Source organism: Delphinus delphis, chromosome X (genome assembly GCF_949987515.2).
Source record: "Delphinus delphis chromosome X, mDelDel1.2, whole genome shotgun sequence".
Taxonomy (NCBI): Eukaryota; Metazoa; Chordata; class Mammalia; order Artiodactyla; family Delphinidae; genus Delphinus; species Delphinus delphis.
In genome coordinates, this window is record NC_082704.1 from 95,018,088 (window position 1) to 95,038,866 (window position 20,779).

Consider the following 20,779-nt stretch of genomic DNA (forward strand, 5'->3'; position numbering starts at 1 on the left):
GATGCCCTGTTTCAGCTTGATGGTACTTAAGACCTATGGCTGACAATATAGGGCTATTGCAAAGTTCTAATTTCCTTTGCCATGGATTTTACTGTACCTTGCAAGTGGCTAAACTGAATCTTTTTTTAATCAATAGTCACTTTATTTATTTATTTATTACATCTTTATTGGAGTATAATTGCTTTACAATGGTGTGTTAGTTTCTGCTGTATAACAAAGTGAATCAGCTATACGTATACATATATCCCCCCATATCGTCTCCCTCTTGTGTCTTCCTCCCACCCTCCTTATCCCACTAAACTGAATCTTATTTTTACAGTTGCTGATATTCCAACCATGAGAACCATGGTCAGAAGTCTTGCCTTGGGGGAGCTGCACCCTAACACTAGAGGAACTGTGCCCTAACGCTGGGGGAAAGGACCAGTTACCACCCCCAATATTAAATCAGCAGCCACCCACTGTAACAGAAATTGATTTACAGTAGTGGCCCCATCCAGATGGGAATCTCTGAGGAGTGTGCAGGGGTGGTGATTGGCTGCTGTATTTTATCAAATATACCATGAATTGAAAAGCACACTTTTTTTCTGTATTAAAAAAGAAAAAAACATGCTTTCAAACACATGTCATTGATTGTAAGCTGCAGCACCTCAATTTCACAGAAGTTAAAATGTGAATAAATGATTAGAGAATTGATGAAATATGGTAAAACATATTGGGTTTTGTCATCCACTTGCCTTAGTATATTTATCAAAGTAGCTACTTTTTAAAATTATTCATAATTGTTTAAACTTTTTGGTAATTTATTCGTGGCCCTAATGGTCCACAGTATTATGCATAAATATGGAAAACATTAATTTAAAAAAACTGGCATTTTCTGTTGGATATTGTATCATTTTACAACACTTCAGCCTCATCCTAGGATGGGTGGTTTCTGACTTTTTTCTTCTTTCTTTTACTTCTTTGGAGAGAGAGGTTTAATGTATTAGGCTAAGGAATATAATTCCTTGGGTAACAGGTAAACCCCTGTTCTCTGAATTCATAGCTAACCTCCTCCTAGCATGCCATGGGAGGCATGTGACACCATCTTTCAGATGAAATAACAGGTGCGTTAAACATTTACCAAGCAAAGTTGCTGATTTAGGGTTCTACTCAAATCCCAGTTTGAATGTGAAAGTTCCATTCTCATCAATTCCACTGACTGAACGCCACTCATTATTGGATAGCATGAGCCGTTTCTAACAGTGACTACTGCCTAGCAAGCAATCAGGCACTCCAAAGCAGTGGCATGGTGGCTGACGGGGCCACTAGGATCACCACTGCACATGCTAGGTTGGTTGGTCACACTTTCATAAATTCAAAGTTACTGTTTAGACCCTAAGACCCTGAACTACTAAGGGGAGCTCTAAGAAAGCCACATGTAGGGTACTTGCAAGAGGAGAACACTAACAACCATTCCCCAAGTGGACATCTGCTTAAGCAGTGGAATGGCCGATGTGCCCCACTCCTGCCCCCTGTGCCCACAGGGTGGATATGAGGAAAAGCAAAGTGGGGAACAGGGTCAGCAATAGAGCAGACTACTTCCAAGGATTAAAATGAGGGTGTAAGTACTTCCCATAAGTTAGGTGGATACTGTGCAAAACTTGAGCTATGTTGCTGCTACTCTGCCCCAGAGGGCTGTTTGCCAGGCAGACGGCCTCAACAACGAGGAAGTGAGGTGTGCATACCAGGATAGGAGCCAGCTGGGGAAGGGTGCAAAAGAGGCCAGTGCAGAGTCATGAGTCCTATTCTTGGAACTGTGTTGTGGGGAGGCTTCTTCTAGGAGCCCTTGAAGAACACTGTGCATCTCCCACCCAACTTATAATTAGGCCCACCAAAGAATTAGTGACAGCCAAGAGGGGGTGACAGCAATACCAGTTAAGTTAGAGACATCTGTCCCCTTTCCCCTTCCTTCTCCCAGGTCCTCAAAATACCAGAGGAGAGAGAAATGGGAAGGGGCAAGGGTTAAAGAGTAGATCATGACCGTTTCCTTCCTCCACGATCTTCAGGTCAAGGTCTAGCAGAAGCTGAAGGAGCAGAGGAGGAAAAGGTGAGTGCCTAAAGCGAATCCAACACTCAACTTTCAAGTGGAAGAGAATGGATAGGAATTTTTATGTCCCAAAGTGCCTAGAAAGGTAAGAAATTTGCCTGTCTTCAAGGAATAAGAGTCTACACTGTCAAACTAGAGTGGTCATGCAAGGCAGGGTCTTTTCAGACACCTGATTCATCACTTATGTGACCTTAAACTCTGGTGTGATATTCCCATGGAACTCTTGAATTTCTACCAGCTCTATTAGGAGAACTCCTTCTGGGCAAACTAATTCTAATGAGTATTGATGAGCTCTGAAATTCCACATGTGTCTTGAGGGTAATCAGGGGGTAAATAGCAGCATATTTGGAGGTTAAACAGGGCATCACTAACTGGACATTGCTGCCTAAGATACGCAGAGTTATATTAAATCTATGGTACAGATGATTCTACAAATGACAAAAAAAATGGACCCCTCAGCCCCACCAGTACCCAGTCTCTGAGGGGAAGTCTGTAAAAAGATTAACTGGCATTAAGACAGGAAACGTGCTGAGGTAACTTCAGGTCAAGGTTAACAGACTGCTGGCACGGGCAGGAGAGACCCACACTGGAGCAAGTCCACTGCTTTGTTAATATGCAGGCTGAAACCCTCCAAATTAAGTTACTACCATAACCTGAAAAGAATAACTGAAACTACATAGGATTTATAATCTACAAAAGGGCCCAACTGCCAGAGAATAAAATTCACCACAAATTTAAAAACAACATCGACAATATAATCAATAAAAACTTACCTTAAATGATCATATAATGGACAACATGCTGTCAGACCTTCCCGATCTTTCTGGTAGCTCAGAATACCAATTCCACAAAATAACAGACTTTGGTCCTGTTTAACTTACTCTCAAGAGATCCCAAAGGAAACAGTGACAGGGCTTCCCTGGTGGCGCAGTGGTTGAGAGTCCGCCTGCCGATGCAGGGGACGCGGGTTCGTGCCCCGGTCCGGGAAGATCCCACATGCCGCGGAGCAGCTGGGCCGGTGAGCCATGGCCGCTGAGCCTGTGCGTCCGGAGCCTGTGCTCCGCAACGGGAGAGGCCACAACAGTGAGAGGCCCGCGTATCGCACAAAAAAAAAAAAAAAAAAAAAAAAAGAAAAGAAACAGTGACAAAGCCCATGGGAGCCCCAGGAAATACCCCTTGTGGCTAAAAGGGAACTTCATATTTGGCTCCTCCAAGAGGGTCTGGGATGGGTCCAGGGAAGGTGTGGAAATATTTGGACGGAAATGCATAGAGTATGACTGGGAGACAGCCACACTGATGCCCCCTGTTTGGCCCCTATATGTCTATGCCCAGACTCAACTCTCTACCTTCCTAAATTCCCTCAGCTCTCAAAGGGCAAAGCTCTGAATCAGTAGCTCAAGGGCCATCAGTGGATCATGAGAAGCTAAGTGAAATAGGAGTTCCCCTAACAATGTCAAAGAATCCAAGTTTCTGCCTGCAGGTGTGACGAGTAATCTCCAGGGAACTAGTGACCAACTGTTAAATACCTCAGACACTGAGCACTTCTTGTTAATCACCATCTTCACCCAAAAATGTCTACATGCTACGTACGTCCTGCCGTGGGCTCTGAATTCAGAGATCCCCTATGTAGCTTTTGTAGCATATCCTAGTATGAAGGGGCACTGCATATCTCTTTCTTCAATTTCTCTTTTAATAATTTCCACACAAGACAAATTTAAGGCAACACTTTGGAATGAGAGGTATTATCCAAAAAGGAATAGCTGGACTTAGACTAAAATCCTTGGACCCAGTTTCTAAATTGCAGACACAGCTTGGGGGAGGAGTGGAGCATGGAGTGCACAGGGCATGGGACAGCCCCAGGCAGGACAATCGTCCACACCCCCACAAATACTACCCGCTGCAAAGCTTTTTGAGTATTCCAACTAAGCGGTTTTAGTTAAACCATTTGCTTTACAATCTAACAAAATGTAATCGGCTGATCACCTACATTAGAATCCCCAGGACTGCTCATTAAAGCAGATTCCCCGGTCCTATGGAGACCTGTGGACCCTGGACTGTGCATTCTTAAAATAATTTTTTTTCTTGTTTTGGAGTAATTTTAGATTTACAGCAAAATCGCAAAGATAGTACAGAGCATCCCTCTGTACCCCTCACCCAGTATCCCCTCATGTTAGCATCTTACATTAGGATGGCACATCTGTTATAATTAATTAACTAATATTGGTCCATTATTATTAACAATGGATTTGGATTTCACTGGTTTTCCCACTAATGACCTTTTTGTTCCAGAATCCAATCCACATTGCACTTAATCGTCATATATCTTTAGTCTCATCTGTTCTGTGACAGTTTCTCAGTCTTTTCTTCTTTTTCATGACCTTGACAGTTTTGAGGGGTCAGTATTTTGTAGAATATATCTCAATTTGGATGTCTTTGGTAATTTTCTCATAAGTCCATTGGGGTTATTGCTTTGGGGGGAAAATATCACAGAGGTGAAGTCCCTTCTCATAACATGCTATACATGACTTATCACTGGTTATGCTAACTTTGATCACCCTGTCAAGGTAGTGGTTTGCCAGCTTTCTCCACTGGCAAAGTAAGTGGAGAAGTAAGGTATTTCCCTCCACTTTCTGTACTCTAATCTTTGGAAGCAGATCATTAAGACCAAGCAACCCTCAAGAGAGGCAGAGAATTAAGCTCCGCCTCCTGGAGAGGGGGGTATTTACATGCACAGTTTGGAATTCTTGTGTACTGTAGATTTGTCTCTCTCACCTATTTATTCATTTATTTATATCATTATGGACTCAAGCATTTATTATATGCTTTAGGTTATAATCCAATACTACATCACTTATTTTGTTATTCAAATAGTTCTGCCTTTGGCCGTTGAGAACTCCTTCAGATTGGCTCCTGTGCCTCTTGGACATGCTCTCATTTGCTCTTTGAGTACTTCCTTACTTTCTGTTACTACAGTACACTTCAGCTCATCTTGTCTTCTCCCTGCTCCAGCCCTCGAATCAGCCATTTCCCCCAAAGAGTCCTGATTTCTTTTGCTGTGGTATAGTATGAGAGACCCAGATCTGGGCATTGAGGGGGACTGTGCAGTTTCGAGAAGCAACCAAGCCGATTCTTAATGCACTCTTCAAGTTTGAGGACAGCCATTTTGGAAAGTCAAGCACAAATAAACTAGAAATAATTTGTCAAGAAAAGTTCTGAAATAGTTGTTTTAAAGAATTACTACTATTTGGTTCATGTTAGTTCAAGATTAAAACTTCCAAAATGCAAAGTACCCTGGGGGACCTATAGAGAGGAAAAGAGAGAAAACAATGGTAGAGATCGAATAATGATTCTGAAATAAAGTGATTATAATTCAGCACCTAAAAATTAGAATAAAATATATTTATCAAAGGCGTTCTCTGTGCCAGGCACTAAGCTAAGCGCACAGCTCCAAACATAATGCTGAGGGTGTAATTTCTCCTTTTTTAAAGGTACAGAAATTGAGGCCTAGAAAGGTGAAATGTTTGCACAAAGCAATACAGTCCGTAGGTGGCGGAGCTGAGACACCAAATCAGGTCCATGCAATCTTCCAAGCAGAGGATTTGTGCAGGGCATTCTGTTAAGTACTGCTTATGTGAGTATACAGGCTGTTTCTCCCAGATCTCAAATGCCAGGAGGGAGGGTCAGCTTATTCACTGTTGTATGTCCTGTGTCTGTTATACAGTAGGCACTCAGCAGATAACATCCGAATAAATCTGACCAAATTTCTACATTGGTGAAGAGGAGGACCATGAGGTATAACACATTTTCTTCTATTGTATCTTATAATTAGACTTATGTTCCAAATTAGGTAAGAAATTACCAAAAAAGAATTTTTACTGAAAGCATACTTCTAACTTCACACAGTTCAGATTTGGGGATGATGAAAATTAAGTATGAGTAAAACTGTCCTGAGTGATAAATTTTAGTAAACAAAAAGATAGTTAGTATGTACTCTAAGACTAGAAAGCAAATGTCAAAAGTCATAATTTTCTTCACTGCCTGGATTAATCAAGTGAACTTCAAAGACAATACTATGTTATTCAAATGCTTCTTAACACAGAGTAGATCCTTCTTAACAAATAACAAACAATATTCTGAAATAGATGTTCTGAAATAGATCAAGGATCAGAATACCATTTCTATTACACTTACTAGACCAAAATCCCCTGATTACACCTTTCTGTAAATGGTATGGTTTCAATGGCATAAGCAAACTCAGATGACAGGCCGTAAACCATAAAGAAGGAAAGAAACCTAACACCAACATAATAAAAAATACGTTTTAAATTAAGTCCACATCTATCAGCTAACTTGTGAACAAGTTTCCGATCACTACTTCTATGAATTAAATGTACTTCATAACATGCCAATCCATTCGTTCATTCCTTCATCAAATATTTATTTAATTCCCATTATGTGCCAGCACTGTCTCAGATGCTAAAGACCACAGCTATGAACAAAACAGAAGAGAAACACTGCTGTCACAGAGCTAACAGTTCTGGGGGGAGAGCACCAATAAACAAATACAACAAATAGATGTCAAATGGTGGTAAGTGCTGAGAAGAAAAATAATTCCCAGAAGGGTCAAGAGGTTGCAATTTAAAGTAGGATACTTCCTCACTGAGAAAGTGAACGGGGAGTGATGAGGGAGCTCAGAAACATCCATGTGGAATAGGAAAGAGCAAGTGCCAAAGCCCTGAGGCAGGACATGTGCTATGTGTGTGTAAGGAGCCACAAGGAATCCACAGAAAAGTGATTAAGGGGTGATGTGTCATAGGAGATGAGATAAAGAAGTACCTGCAGCCACAGTGGAGGTGTGGAGGGGAAAGGGATGAGGACTGATCGTTTAGTGCCTTGTGGGTGATTCTGAGCACTTGGATGTGTACTGAGGAAGACAGGAAGCCGTTACAGAGAAGACACTTTAAAGGATCACTCTAGCCTGCTCTTTTGAGAATGACCTATGAGGAGGGGGCCAAGAAATTATACGAGTGACAGAGTGATGGTGGCTTGGATGTAAAGTGGTAACAAGTAGAGAGGCTGAGAGGTGGCTCTATTCTGAATATACTTTCATGTTAGAACCAACACTGTTGGCAGATGGAGTGAGGATATGAAAAAGGGAGAAGAGCGGCTGGGCCCGTGAGCCATGGCCGATAAGCCTGCGCGTCCGGAGCCTGTGCTCCGCAACGGGAGAGGCCACAACAGTGAGAGGCCTGCGTACCGCAAAAAAAAAAAAAAAGGGAAGGAGATTTCACAGAAGAGAATATATAAATGGAAAATAAGAAAGGCTCCTCAGAGAAACAGCCAATTCCAAGACTGGGGTAGAGAAAGTACAAGATTATCCTGGACACCTTGTTGGGCCAAAAAGTAAAAAAGTGCTAGAAAAACTGATAGGGACATGTCAAAGAGACAGAGAAGCCAGTTTGAAGAAACTTCCATTAACCAAATTTGAGACATTTTGATCAATTTACCCTGAAGATATACTTCCAATAATGCAAACCTTGGCAACAAGGTTTGGGGCTTAGCAAAGAGATGGATGGATGCGTTACTACTGCATACTGAGATCAGAAAGGCTGTGGCAGAAGCAGATTTGGAGGGAAGGGACACAAATTTGTCTACGCAGAAATGTATCCAATTCCAAGAGGAGATGTTGAGTAGGCAGTTAGTCACCCAGGTCTGCAGTTCAAGGTAACCCTCCAGGATATAAATTTGGGAGTTATTAGCATTTCAAGCCACAAATTAGGAAAGCTCACCAGGGGAGTGAGTACAGACAGAGCAGAGTTTCAAGAAATGAGCTGATTGCTGAAGGGAGATGTAGGGTGAAGAGAGTTTTTTTTCCTAAGAGGTGTGTAGGCTAATGAGAATGATTCTACAGAGAGGAAGAGGTGATGCTGGAGAGGGCGGAGAATTGCTTGAGCAATTGCTGAAAGAGTTTCTTCTTCTATTTGCTTCGAAGATTGCTGAAATGCAGCATCCTGTCTCTGAGGGCAGGAAAGGATACAGAGAAGCACTGATACGCATAAGGGCCAGAGAGGGAAGCAATAAAAACATCATCATTCACCTTGAAAGCAATAAAAGAGGTCGGTAAGGTAGTAAGGTATACGATTAACACATAAAAATCAATAGCCTACAAAACACATACCTGACAATGGATTTGTATCTAGAATATACAGAAAACTCTCAAAACTCAAAAATACAAGAAAACAATCCAATTAGAAAATAACCAAAAGACAGGAAAGGGGGCTTCCCTGGTGGCGCAGTGGTTGAGAGTCCGCCTGCTGATGCAGGGGACACGGGTTCGTGCCCCGGTCCAGGAAGATCCCACATGCCGCGGAGCGGCTGGGCCCGTGAGCCATGGCTGCTGAGCCTGCGCTCCGCAACGGAAGAGGCCACAACAGTGAGAGGCCCGCGTACAGCCAAAAAAAAAGGGAAAGGAGATTTCACGGAAGAGAATATATAAATGGAAAATAAGCATATGAAAAGATGTTCAACATTACTGGCCATTAAGGAAATGGAAATTAAAACCACAATGTGGTATCACTACACATCTATCAGAATGACTACAAAAGGAAACACAGTAACAGCACCAAGTGCTGGCAAGTATGAAGAGAAACTGGATCACTCAAACACTGCTGGTGGGAATTTAAAACAGTAATTTATACAATGACAACTTAGTCTGTCAGTATCCTAAAGAACTATACATATACTTAGCATACAACAATTATACCCCAGAGAAATAAAAACTTATGTTCACACAAAAACCTGTACACAAATATTCATAGCAGTTTTATGTAAAATAGCCCCAAACTGGAAACCCAGATGTCCCTCAACGAGTGAATGGTTCAACAAACTGTGATACATCCATACCATGGATAATAAAAAATAATGAACTATTGATATACACACAACTTAGGTGAACTCAAGAGCATTATGTTGAGTGTAAACAGGCAATATTAAAAGGTTCCATATATATGATTCCATTTATATAACATTCTTGCAATGACAGAATTACAGAGGTGGGGAACAGATTAGTGATTACCACAGGTTAGGGATGGTGGTGGTGTGGGGGGGTGCGACTATTAAGGGAGATTTTGTACAAATGAAAGAATTCTGCATCTTAACTGTAGTGGTGGTTACAGGAGTCTACACAAGTGATAAAATGGCACAGAACTATACACACGGATTGTACCAATGTCAGTTTCCTGGTTTTGATACTGTACTACAATTATGTAAGATGTAATGACTGAGGGAAACTGGGTAGAGGCTACATGGAACCTCTCTGTATTATCTTTGCAATTTTCTGAGAATCTATAATTATCTCAAAAGTTTTTAAAAATCTAATGCATCCTTGTAAGTATAACTTGGACCACAGGATTTCTCAGAACTCAAGTCAAAATAAATATATGGTTTATTAATTTTAAAAAATCAATAACCTAGTACATGAGTGTTCATAGCAGCTTCATTTGTAATAACCCCACACAGGAAACAACCCAAATGTCCATATACATATAATGATATACTACTCAGCAATAAAAATGAATAACTATTGATATGTGCACTATGGACATCTGAACATAATCATGCAGAGTAAAAGAAGTCAGACAAAACAGTGCATAATGTATGATTTCACTTACAGAAAACTCTAGAAAATATAAACTAATCTACAGTGACAGAAGTCAGATGAATCATTGCCTTGGGGTGCTCTTGATCATGGGGAGAGGTGGGAAGGAGGAATTACAATGGGGCAAGAAGGACCTTTTGGGAATGATGAATCTGTTCACTATCTTGACTGTGGTAATGGTTTCATAGGTGTATGCATATGTTAAAACTTACCAAGTTGTATACTTTATATATGTGTGGTTAATTGTATGTCAATTATAACTCAATAAGGTTTAAAAAAATCGGTAGCTTACACATTCACAAATAATAACCAATTAGAATATATCATGGAAAAGAACCCATGTACAGTAGCAACAAAGAAATAGTTAGGAACCAACCTAAGAACTGTGCAAAACTTATATGATGAAAACAATAAAACATTCCTGAAAGAGAGAAATACTGATTTCAACAAATAGAAAGAAATCTCTTCTTGTAGAGGGTGATTTAATACCTTAAAGATGTTAGTTCTCCCTAAATTAATTTACAAACTGAAAGAAATCCCAATAAAAATACTGACAAATGATTTTCTCCTGTGCTAGAAAAATTAATACTAAAATTTATATGGAAAAATAGGCATGTAAGAATAGCTCACAAAACACTGAAAAAGAAGAGCTTATAAGGAGAACTAGTTCTAATTTATACTAAGTATACTAAAAATCTTCTATAAATAAAACAGTGTGTCACTGGCATTTGAGCAGAAGGATGGACCAATGGAAAAGAATATAAAATCCTGAAATTGACTAGGCACATACTGAAATTAGGGATATGATAAGGGTAATTAAATCACTGGGGCAAAGAAGGATTTCATAATAAATTGTGTTTGGACAACTGGATAGCTATGTGAAAACAAATCAGATCCATAACTCACACCACACCCAAGAATAAACTGTAAGTGAATCAGAGATCTAAATGTAAAAACTCAAATATGTTAGAAGAGATTGGGTGAATTCCTCTATAACCAGGGCATAAGACGATGGTTTTCTACTATGATTAAAAATCTGGATTTAATAAAATATTTCTTTAATTTATGGCTACAATGAAAATGAAAAAAAAACTGCATGATAAAAATCCATAAGCAAAGTCAAAATATAAATGACAACTGTAAGCAAATATTTGAAATATATCACCAATAAAAGCTATAGTATCTCTAATATACTTATTAAAAATTCAGGGAAAAAAGACCATAAATCTGATACAAAAATGGGCAAAAGGCAAAGACAATTCACAAGACAGATATAAAAATGGCCCATAAACACATGGCAAAATACACAACTTCACTCATAAGAGAAATGTAAATTGAAACACCACCAAGATACCACGTCACACCCAAAAGATTGAAAAGAATGTCAACGCTTTTAAAATACACTCTGCTGGTCAGACTGTGAGGAAATAGGCACTCTCAAATATCTGGTGGGAATGTAAAATAGTACAAGCTTTACAGAGGGTACTCTGGCAATATCTAACAAAAGTACATATGCATCAATCCTTGACGAGCAATCCACTTCTAAGAATTTACCCTGAAGATACACTTCCAATAATGCAAAATTATTTACTACAGCATTATCTGTAATTGCAAAAATACTGGAAACTACTTAATGCCTAAATACAGTAGACTGGTTGAATAAACTGTGACACATCCTTACTAGGAAGTACTATACAGATTTTTAAAAATAGGATAATCTCTGTGAATACATAAGGAGTGACTTCCAGAATGGATAGATGGATGGATGAATATAAATGTTTTCCCCCTCCCTATTACTATATGGGTATTAAAATTCTGAAACCACTGTATGTGTGTTGTAGAACTGGGCAAATGAGTTAACATATTGATGTTACTGAAAGTCAGGGAAGAATATCTACAAAGAATATCTACATCGCACCTACAAATACAAAATGGGGAAAACAAAGAAGAACCCTGAGGGGTATTGGAATCGGAGATCAGCAGGATGAATATGCAAGTCCATACACCACACACATGCACATACACACATTTATGTGCATACATGTGTGTAATTATTTTCCTACCTCTGTTGCTGGAAGGCCCAGAAGCAATGATACTCTGATAGCAATGAGAACACTCTAGCTCCCAGATCTTGGTTCCTAAATATTATTCCTAACTATAAGTAAGAAAGGCTCCTCAGAGAAACAGCCAATTCCAAGACTGGGGCAGAGAAAGTACAAGATTATCCTGGACACCTTGTTGGGCCAAAAAGTAAAAAAGTGCCAGAAAAACTGATAGGGACATGTCAAAGAGACAGAGAAGCCAGTTTGAAGAAACTTCCATTAACCAAATTTGAGACATTTTGATCAAAACACTGACAGTTGGGCTTCCCTGGTGGCGCAGTGGCTGAGAGTCTGCCTGCCGATGCAGGGGACACGGGTTCGTGCCCCGGTCCGGGAAGATCCCACATGCCGCGGAGCAGCTGGGCCCGTGAGCCATGGCCGCTGAGCCTGCGCGTCCAGAGCCTGTGCTCCGCAACGGGAGAGGCCACAACAGTGAGAGGCCCGCATACCGGAAAAAAAAAACAAAAAACAAAAAACACTGACAGCAATGAATTATAACTCACTGAATAAAATGATCTATGAAAGATAGATAAAGGGAAAGTTCCTGCCCATAGTGGAATGCCAACTAACAAACGTACACAGAATGATTGAGTCAGAAATTCACCATTTAGCGTTATATTAAACTAGAATTTAATTGATTCAGTCAAGAACTATCAACAGCAGACATTAAAGCTAGATGGTAAGGTTGGAACTCATTTGAAAATACAAAATAAGGGAAACAACACATAAAAAAGCTGTGGACTGATTGCACTCAAGATCAACTCTAGGAACGAGTGGAAGGAGAAATTCTACTGAAAAGGAAAAATAAAGTTGATTTCTACTTGTATCTCACAAATCTTAGGACTTTTAATAAACCCGTTATACATATTGCTATGATAATCTGAACTTAAACTTAGCTGAGAGGGGAAATGTATGTGAGAGCAAAATGCCGTGTAAGGTGGGCAGAAATCATGTCTGACTAATGTGTACGATCCACAGCCAGTGTATATTTACAAAGTTTATTTAAGTCCTGACATATTCCATAGTTCAATCTCAAAGTATTATACTTCATGTAGTACTAAGAATGCTGTTTGATGATTGTAAAAATACTAGTACCTGGAGAAAAGCCTAATGACATTTAAATATGCTTGTTTTTAATAATGTTCTGGATTCAGAAGGGAAATTCAGGCTCAAAATTCTATATGCAATAAAAAGATTACACACTAAAAAAACCCCACAAAAACTAGTAGGTAGAAGTTTGGTGGAGAACAGAATATTTACACAGTCTCAAAGTATCTTCCCACTAAAGTTCTTACCATTCCTTTAAAGGAGAATGATAAAGCAGGATGAAAAGCCATTAGCTTTATGAAAACCACAGTAGAATATCTAAAATTTGTATTTTTTGGAAAATCACAATATCAAAAACTAAGTTCCATTTAAGTACATGAACTAGTTTTTTATTAAAACCTGCATGCTACAAAGCACCATTTATACGATAATCCTATTGTTCTTATTAAAAATTTATACTAAAAATAGGCTAGAATGATAAATACCAAAAGTATAAAACTGATGGTGCTAAGAATTCAAGTGATTTTATTCATTTTATGTTTTACTACATTTTCAATTTCTCTACAATGAACATATATTAAGAAGAAGAAAAAATGTGTAAAAAAAACCCTGCAAGAAGTAAGCAGATACAGAAGAAAAAAGCTGGAAAGAAATTAAAAAGCCAACAGTGCTTTGTGATTGCATAATGGCATCATGGGTGATGTATTCTTTTCCCTGTTTTTAACTGTGGGACTTAAGATTTAAAAGCCATGATGCTCACAACTTATCACTTTATAAACTGATTTTACCTTTGCTGTGCACACTGGAATCTAGCAATGCTGCCTCTCTGATAATCTCTCCTTGAACTCCTTCCTCTTACGCCCTGGATCCTTCTCTACCTAACAAGAGAACAAATCCTCTTTCTTTAAAACTTCTGCATCCACTGCTCCTGAGATTATTTGATGTCCCTTTATCACAGCTAACATCATTTGTTTCGCATGTAGTGTTATTTTCATGGTTAGCGTACAGGAATGGATCTTTATATAATGGCAACCACTGGTAATGTCATTTCCTACCATAAAGCAGTTCCAGAGAATGTATACCACTGCCTTGTGCTTTCTCATCCCTGTTCTCCTTGCATAGCAATTGGTCTAGAGTAAGGAGAGGTGAAGAGGTATCTTGTCAGAGTGGGTAGGGGAGTTCTGATATGTCTCTTCTTTTGTAGAAGTAAAACGTTTTATTATTTTTTATAACATCTTTATTGGAGTATACTTGCTTTACAGTGGTGTGTTAGTTTCTGCTTTATAACAAAGTGAATCAGCTATAGGTATACACATATCTATCCCCATATCTCCTCCCTCTTGTGCCTCCCTCCCACCCCTCTAGGTGGTCACAAAGCAGTGAGCTGATCCCCCTGTGCTATGTGGCTGCTTCCCACTAGCTATCTATTTTACATTTGGTAGTGTATATATGTCAGTGCCACTCTCTCATTTTGTCCCAGCTTACCCTTTCCCCTCCCTGAGTCCTCAAGTCCATTCTCTACATCTGCATCTTTATTCCTGTCCTGCTCCTAGGTTCTTCAGAACCAATTTTTTTAGATTCCATATATATGTGTTAGCATACGGTATTTGTTTTTCTCTTTCTGACTTACTTCACTCTGTACGACAGACTCTAGGTCCATCCACCTCACTACAAATAACTCAATTTTGTTTCTTTTCATGGCTGAGTAATATTCCATTGTATATATGTGCCACATCTTCTTTATCCATTCATCTGTCGATGGACACTTAGGTTGCTTCCATGCCCTGGCTATTGTAAACAGAGCTGCAATGAACATTGTGGTACATGACTCTTTTTGAGTTATGGTTTTCTCAGGGTATATGCCCAGTAATGGGGTGGCTGGGTCATAGGGTAGTTCTATTTTTAGTTTTTAAGGAAGCTCCATACTGTTCTCCATAGTGGCTGTATCAATTTACATATCCACCAACAGTGCAAGAGGGTTCCCTTTTCTCCACACCCTCTCCAGCATGAATTCTTTGTAGATTTTTTGATGATGGCGATTCTGACTGGTGTGAGGTGATACCTCATCGTAGTTTTGGTTTGCATTTCTCTAATGATTAGTGATGTTGAACATTCTTTCATGTGTTTGTTGGCAATCTGTATATCTCCTTTGGAGAAATGTCTATTTAGGTCTTCTGCCCCTTTTTGGATTGGGTTGTTTGTTGTTTTGATATTGAGCTGCATGAGCTGCTTGTAAATTTCGGAGATTAATCCTTTGTCAGTTGCTTCCTTTGCAAATATTTTCTCCCATTCTGAGGGTAATCTTTTGGTCTTGTTTATGGTTTCCTTTGTTGTGCAAAAGCTTTGAAGTTTCATTAGGTCCCATTTGTTTATTTTTGTTTTTATTTCCATTTCTCTAGGAGGTGAGTCAAAAAGGATCTTGCTGTGATTTATGTCATAGAGTGTTCTGCCTATGTTTTCCTCTAAGAGTTTTATGGTGTCTGGCCTTACATTTAGGTCTTTAATCCATTTAGAGTTTATTTTCGTGTATCGTGTTAGGGAGTGTTCCAGTTTCATTCTTCTACCTGTAGCTGTCCAGTTTTCCCAGCACCACTTATTGAAGAGGCTGTCTTTTCTCCATTGTATATCCTTGCCTCCTTCATCATAGGTTAGTTGACCATAGGTGCGTGGGTTTATCTCTGGGCTTTCTATCCTGTTCCATTGATCTATATTTCTGTTTTTGTGCCAGTACCATACTGTCTTGATTACTGTAGCTTCGTAGTATAGTGTGAAGTCCAGGAGCCTGATTCCTCCATCTCCATTTTTCTTTCTCAAGATTGCTTTGGGTATTTGGGGTCTTTTGTGTTTCCATACAAATTGTGAGTTTTTTTGTTCTAGTTCTGTGAAAAATGCCATTGGTAGTTTGATAGGGATTGCACTGAATCTGTAGATTGCTTTGGGTAGTAGAGTCAATTTCACAATACTGATTTTTCCAATCCAAGAACATGGTATGTCTCTCCATCTGTTTGTATCATTTTTAATTTCTTTCATTAGCGTCTTATAGATTTTTGCATACAGGTCTTTTATTCAACATAGTTTTGTAAGTTTTAGCCACAGCAATCAGAGAAGAAAAAGAAATAAAAGAAATCCAAATCGGAAAAGAAGTAGTAAAGGTGTCACTGTTTGCAGATGACATGATACTATACATAGAGAATCCTAAAGAGGCTACCAGAAAACTACTAGAGCTAATCAATGAATGTGGTAAAGTAGCAGGATACAAAATTAATGCACAGAAATCTCTTGCATTCCTATACACTAATGATGAACAATCTGAAAGAGAAATTAAGGACACACTCCCATTTACCATTGCAACAGAAAGAATAAAATACCTAGGAATAAACCTACCTAATGAGTAAAACATTTTAAAACAGCATCACTATCTGTTAGCTTCCTCTGCACTTTCTCCCAGATGAAGCACGGTATGGTCATAATGGTATCTATAACTTTCCCGAACAAAGCCTTGTGTAAATCATGCTTCCCCCTTGCTCAGATGATCGATCTCAACTCAGCAGGGTCCTATGGCAATGGAGCCCTCAAAGACAGACCAGCACACAGGGAAGTGAAACTAGACCTCCGACCCGCAGAGTCGGGTGGCTTAGTTAGAGGCCCCGTTCAGAGTTAGTTCTTTGGGAGGGTAGTTTTTAAATGACAGCAGTGCACACAATTTGGGAATGCAGGTTTCAAATATACATCACAAAGGTAGGCAAATCTGTGAACATTTAAAAAAGATTGCCGATATACTTACAGTTTTTTCGTTATTTTCAAAAGCTTCTCTTGCTTCTTCAAATGTGCAGACTTCTTCTTTGCATTCACGTTCAATATTGCCCTGCCTTATCTCTTCAAAAAGTCCATTAGCTCTTGGGTAGCGTTTTAATACTGAATTGGCTTTTTCTCCTGTGAGGAAAACTAAAAAGAGATATAATAATAAGCATAAAACTGTAATTTAAAAAAATGTGGAAAGTTAATAAACAAGATGAAATCTGCTGGATACTCTTTAGAAAACATAGCCAACACCCTAAACCTCTTTCTCTAGGTCAGCAAAGTGACATTCAGCTCTCAACCACCAATCTGCTGTCTTCCTCATCATGTGAATGTGTCCTTTCAGTAGCAGTTGCCCTGGGCAGGGACAACAACATGATTAACGATGTTATATCCAGACTTTAGCACATTCCTGCCAACCATGGGTGTTTAAATATAGCAATAATGATACCAGTACTTGTGCTCATTACTGTAAGAGGAAGCCCCCAGGCGTTCTGCTGTTGGACAGCAGCAATGAGATCAAAATCCAGTCTATGGACTATCAGTCTTTGTCCCCCTAACTAAAAAATAATAAAATTCCAATCGACCTAATAGAAACCCAGAGAACACTTACTTGTACGAAAGGAAGAGTTGACAAAATAATATCAAGAAATTAAGACAAATTTGGCCATAATTCATTCCAAGAGATATTAGTAATAATTTTGTTCTAAATGCACTTAAATATATTTTGACACTTTAATATATTTAACCCCATTTCAGTGTCCTTCAGAAAAAGAAAATTGTTCTGCATGACTTATAGGGGCATTTCATATAAACATTCAAAATACACATTTATGATACCCAGTAAAATAAGGAAATGGTTATATGCATACTCATGGGGAATTATTTTTTTTTACGTACAGATTCATTTTAAACTATACTTCAATTACATTTTTCTAAAACTGTCCTGCTTGTTTGGAGAGATAAATAGAATGCTACCAGAATTTAATCTTTGCTAATGCAAAGAAATTACAAAATTCCCTAATCTTAAAGACCTCTGACATGAGAGAAGGCACATTACAGATCCTTCAAGATGTATTTTAAAAAAAAAAAAGTGTACATTTTGCAAAAAACATTTTGAAGTAAAATGAAAACCGGTAAATGCTCTTTTAAAAATGGCCACAATAGCAATGAATTTAAGGTTTACCTCATTTTAGAAATGTGTATTTCACGTCATAGAAGATACGGATTCATTACTTAGGATTCTTTAAAGTATCCAAATTGATACCAATTAGATGGCTACATTGAAAACTACAGTAGGCCTTCCATAAGTGTTTCCTTCCTTCTGTACTTCAGAAGGGTACCCATCGATAAAAATTAATCACACAGTCATAAAATATCATTAGAAGAAATCTTAAAAAATAAAAAAATAAAAGGATGCTATTGAGTGGGAGAGTAATAGTAGAATTTTCTATCAGTGGTTTTCACAGTTTAGCAGCATCAGAAGCCCATGCTGGACTTATCACACATATTGCTGGGCCGACCTCCCAGAGTCTCTGATTCCATAGGTCTCGGGTAGGGCCAAGAAGCTGCATTTCTAGTAAGATCCCAGGTAACACTGGTGCTGCTGGTCCCACTCCCACAGTTTGAAACCACTACTCAAATGGGAGCTCCTTAGAAAACTAGTTCTGAGGAAGGTGTTTATGGAATGCTGGGATTAACAAATTTAAAAAAGATCTTTTACTGCATGACTTTTCAGGACCCTTAATATGCACTTAATATATATTTTAAATCTCCAGAAAACGAACATGACACAGGCATGTGTCATATTTATTTGACTGTGGAGCCCTTTTTCAAGGAACATTTCACTGAATTAACAACTTCCTAGCCATTGGTTTTATTTATGCCATGACAAACAATTCTCTTCCATATAATAGGCCAACTAATTCATGAAGACAGTAACTGATTTCTCTCGAGGCTTCTCTTTTCTAGGATAAACATGTCTAGTTCCTTCATCTGTTGGTCATATAAAATAGATAGGAGTCTCCGTACCGTCTTTACCTCATGAAATATTGTATTCTACACTCAGTGTGGTCTGACAAGTAAACAACTGATCAGGGCTATTGGCTTCCTTGTTTCTAAACACAACAGATATGTCAATAAAGTCTAACACATCTTTGGCTTTTGGGACAGTTTTCTTGAAAATAAACCAATCAGTAATAATGTATTTTAAGCTTTTAAGAGGAAAAAAGAAACCTAAATTCTCCTAAGAGAAAATGTTATATACACTATCTCCATAAAGGGGTGAAGGAAAGCAGCTAACTCTTGAAACCAGAAAGCAGGCTAATTCAGAAGGTCAAGCAACTATAAGGTAATATAGCAAGACACAGCCCTTCTTATTCCAGCCGAATCAAGTTACCAAGAGCATTCCACAAACACCTTCTGTGTATTTTCTTGTACTGGGAGGCAACATGATATAATACAGAGAACTCTAGATGGAATAAGCTGGCAAGTAGATTTTATCTCACCTGCCAAATGTGCTCAATTAGAAGATACCACCTAGAGTAAGAGTCTGACCAGTAGGAAAGATATTGTTACAGATTAGTTCCATTTGCCATATATTAGGGAATAGGAAGTTGTGGCAGAGTATTTGCTGTTCCTCATCAAGGTAATTTGGAAATCTCATGGGTGATACCAGAATTGGGACTCTTTCTATGTGGAAACAAAATAAAGAGAAAGGTGGCAGCTTGGACCTATAGGTTAAGATCAGACTATTTCTTCCTAAAACACTGGGCAGTTTCCACAATGCTAGGCCTTGTGTTTGGACTTAATGTTTGAAACTAAAGTTGATTACTTCCCTCTACCTCCTTCTCATCAAAATGTGTGAGCTGGGCTTCCCTGGTGGCGCAGTGGTTGAGAGTCCGCCTGCCGATGCAGGGGACGCGGGTTCGTGCCCTGGTCTGGGGAAGATCCCACATGTCGCGGAGCGGCTGGGCCCGTGAGCCATGGCCACTGAGCCTGCGCGTCCGGAGCCTGTGCTCCGCAACAGGAGAGGCCACAACAGTGAGAGGACCATGTACCGCCAAAAAAAAAAAAAAAAAAAAAAAAAAAAAAGGTGTGAGTTACCCCACAGCTGTCCAGAATCATGTGTATGCCTTCATCAGAGATTACATGATGTGGCAAGTATACAGACTGTAAATTTACTTTGAGAACACAACACTAAGGTATTAATCAAACATGTTCTTTTCTCATTAAAGGACATAAAGAAAAACCTAAGCTGTTTCTTTAGATTCAGTTAGGAAACACCCTTACTAAAGAAAATATTTAAACTCTAAGTCTGGTAAACACATAAACGACCACAAAATAAGTATATTAATTCAAAAAACGTAACTACTTTTTCATAATTTCAAAATAAATAGCTCTCACCCATGCTTTCTCCTCAAAAGAATAAAGATAAATGAAATAAGATAGCTTCTCAAGTAACTCTCTAAATTACTGCTTTAAACCGAAATATGTAGTCATGTTACATATTTTTAATGCATTGCAGCATACTAAAACTGACATTTTAATGCCAAAAATCTTTATCTAGGCAAAATCATGTCCGTACATTTGCTGAAAAACAGCAGATGGTAAGGCCTGAAAATTAACAGCCCACATGGAAAATCTCTACTCCACTTATCTAATCAGTTCTCTAATCTTGGGTCTGGATTCATTGAAACAGTCATTATTTAAAGTTGCAAATGTTTACATTTTTCTTTTAAGTGAACAAAATTCCTTCTTTAGGACATATTTACTGAACACAGACTATGTACAATGAGATCATGACAAGTCACAAAGATGAGTAGGAGACTGCCTTTGACCTCAAGGTTCTTCAGTGCAAGAGATAATGAAGATAAAAGAGATACAAAAACAGCTCTAACACAAGATGAACAAGGTAGATGCTCTTTGAGGTCAGCAGGCAGGCGTACTTCTACTGGGTAAGTGTGTTTCGGGATGGGAGAGGAACCTGGAGAAGGGCAAGTAAAAAGTATATTTGGGCTGGCCTTTTAAAAATTGGCAGGATTGGGGCATGCAAAGATGGTGAGGAAAGACATCCTAGGAAGACAAAAT

The 20,779-nt window shown here is 38.8% G+C and overlaps 1 protein-coding gene across 1 annotated transcript in view; it reads right to left on the reverse strand.

Annotated features, from left to right (window-relative positions):
* The window catches only part of PRRG1 (proline rich and Gla domain 1), a 126,956-nt gene that overhangs the window by 28,244 nt on the left and 77,933 nt on the right, over window positions 1–20,779 (reverse strand). The window contains exon 3 of the mRNA XM_060001696.1: window positions 16,677–16,837. Coding sequence (XP_059857679.1) covers window positions 16,677–16,837 — 161 coding nt within the window. The remainder of the gene's footprint in view (window positions 1–16,676; window positions 16,838–20,779) is intronic.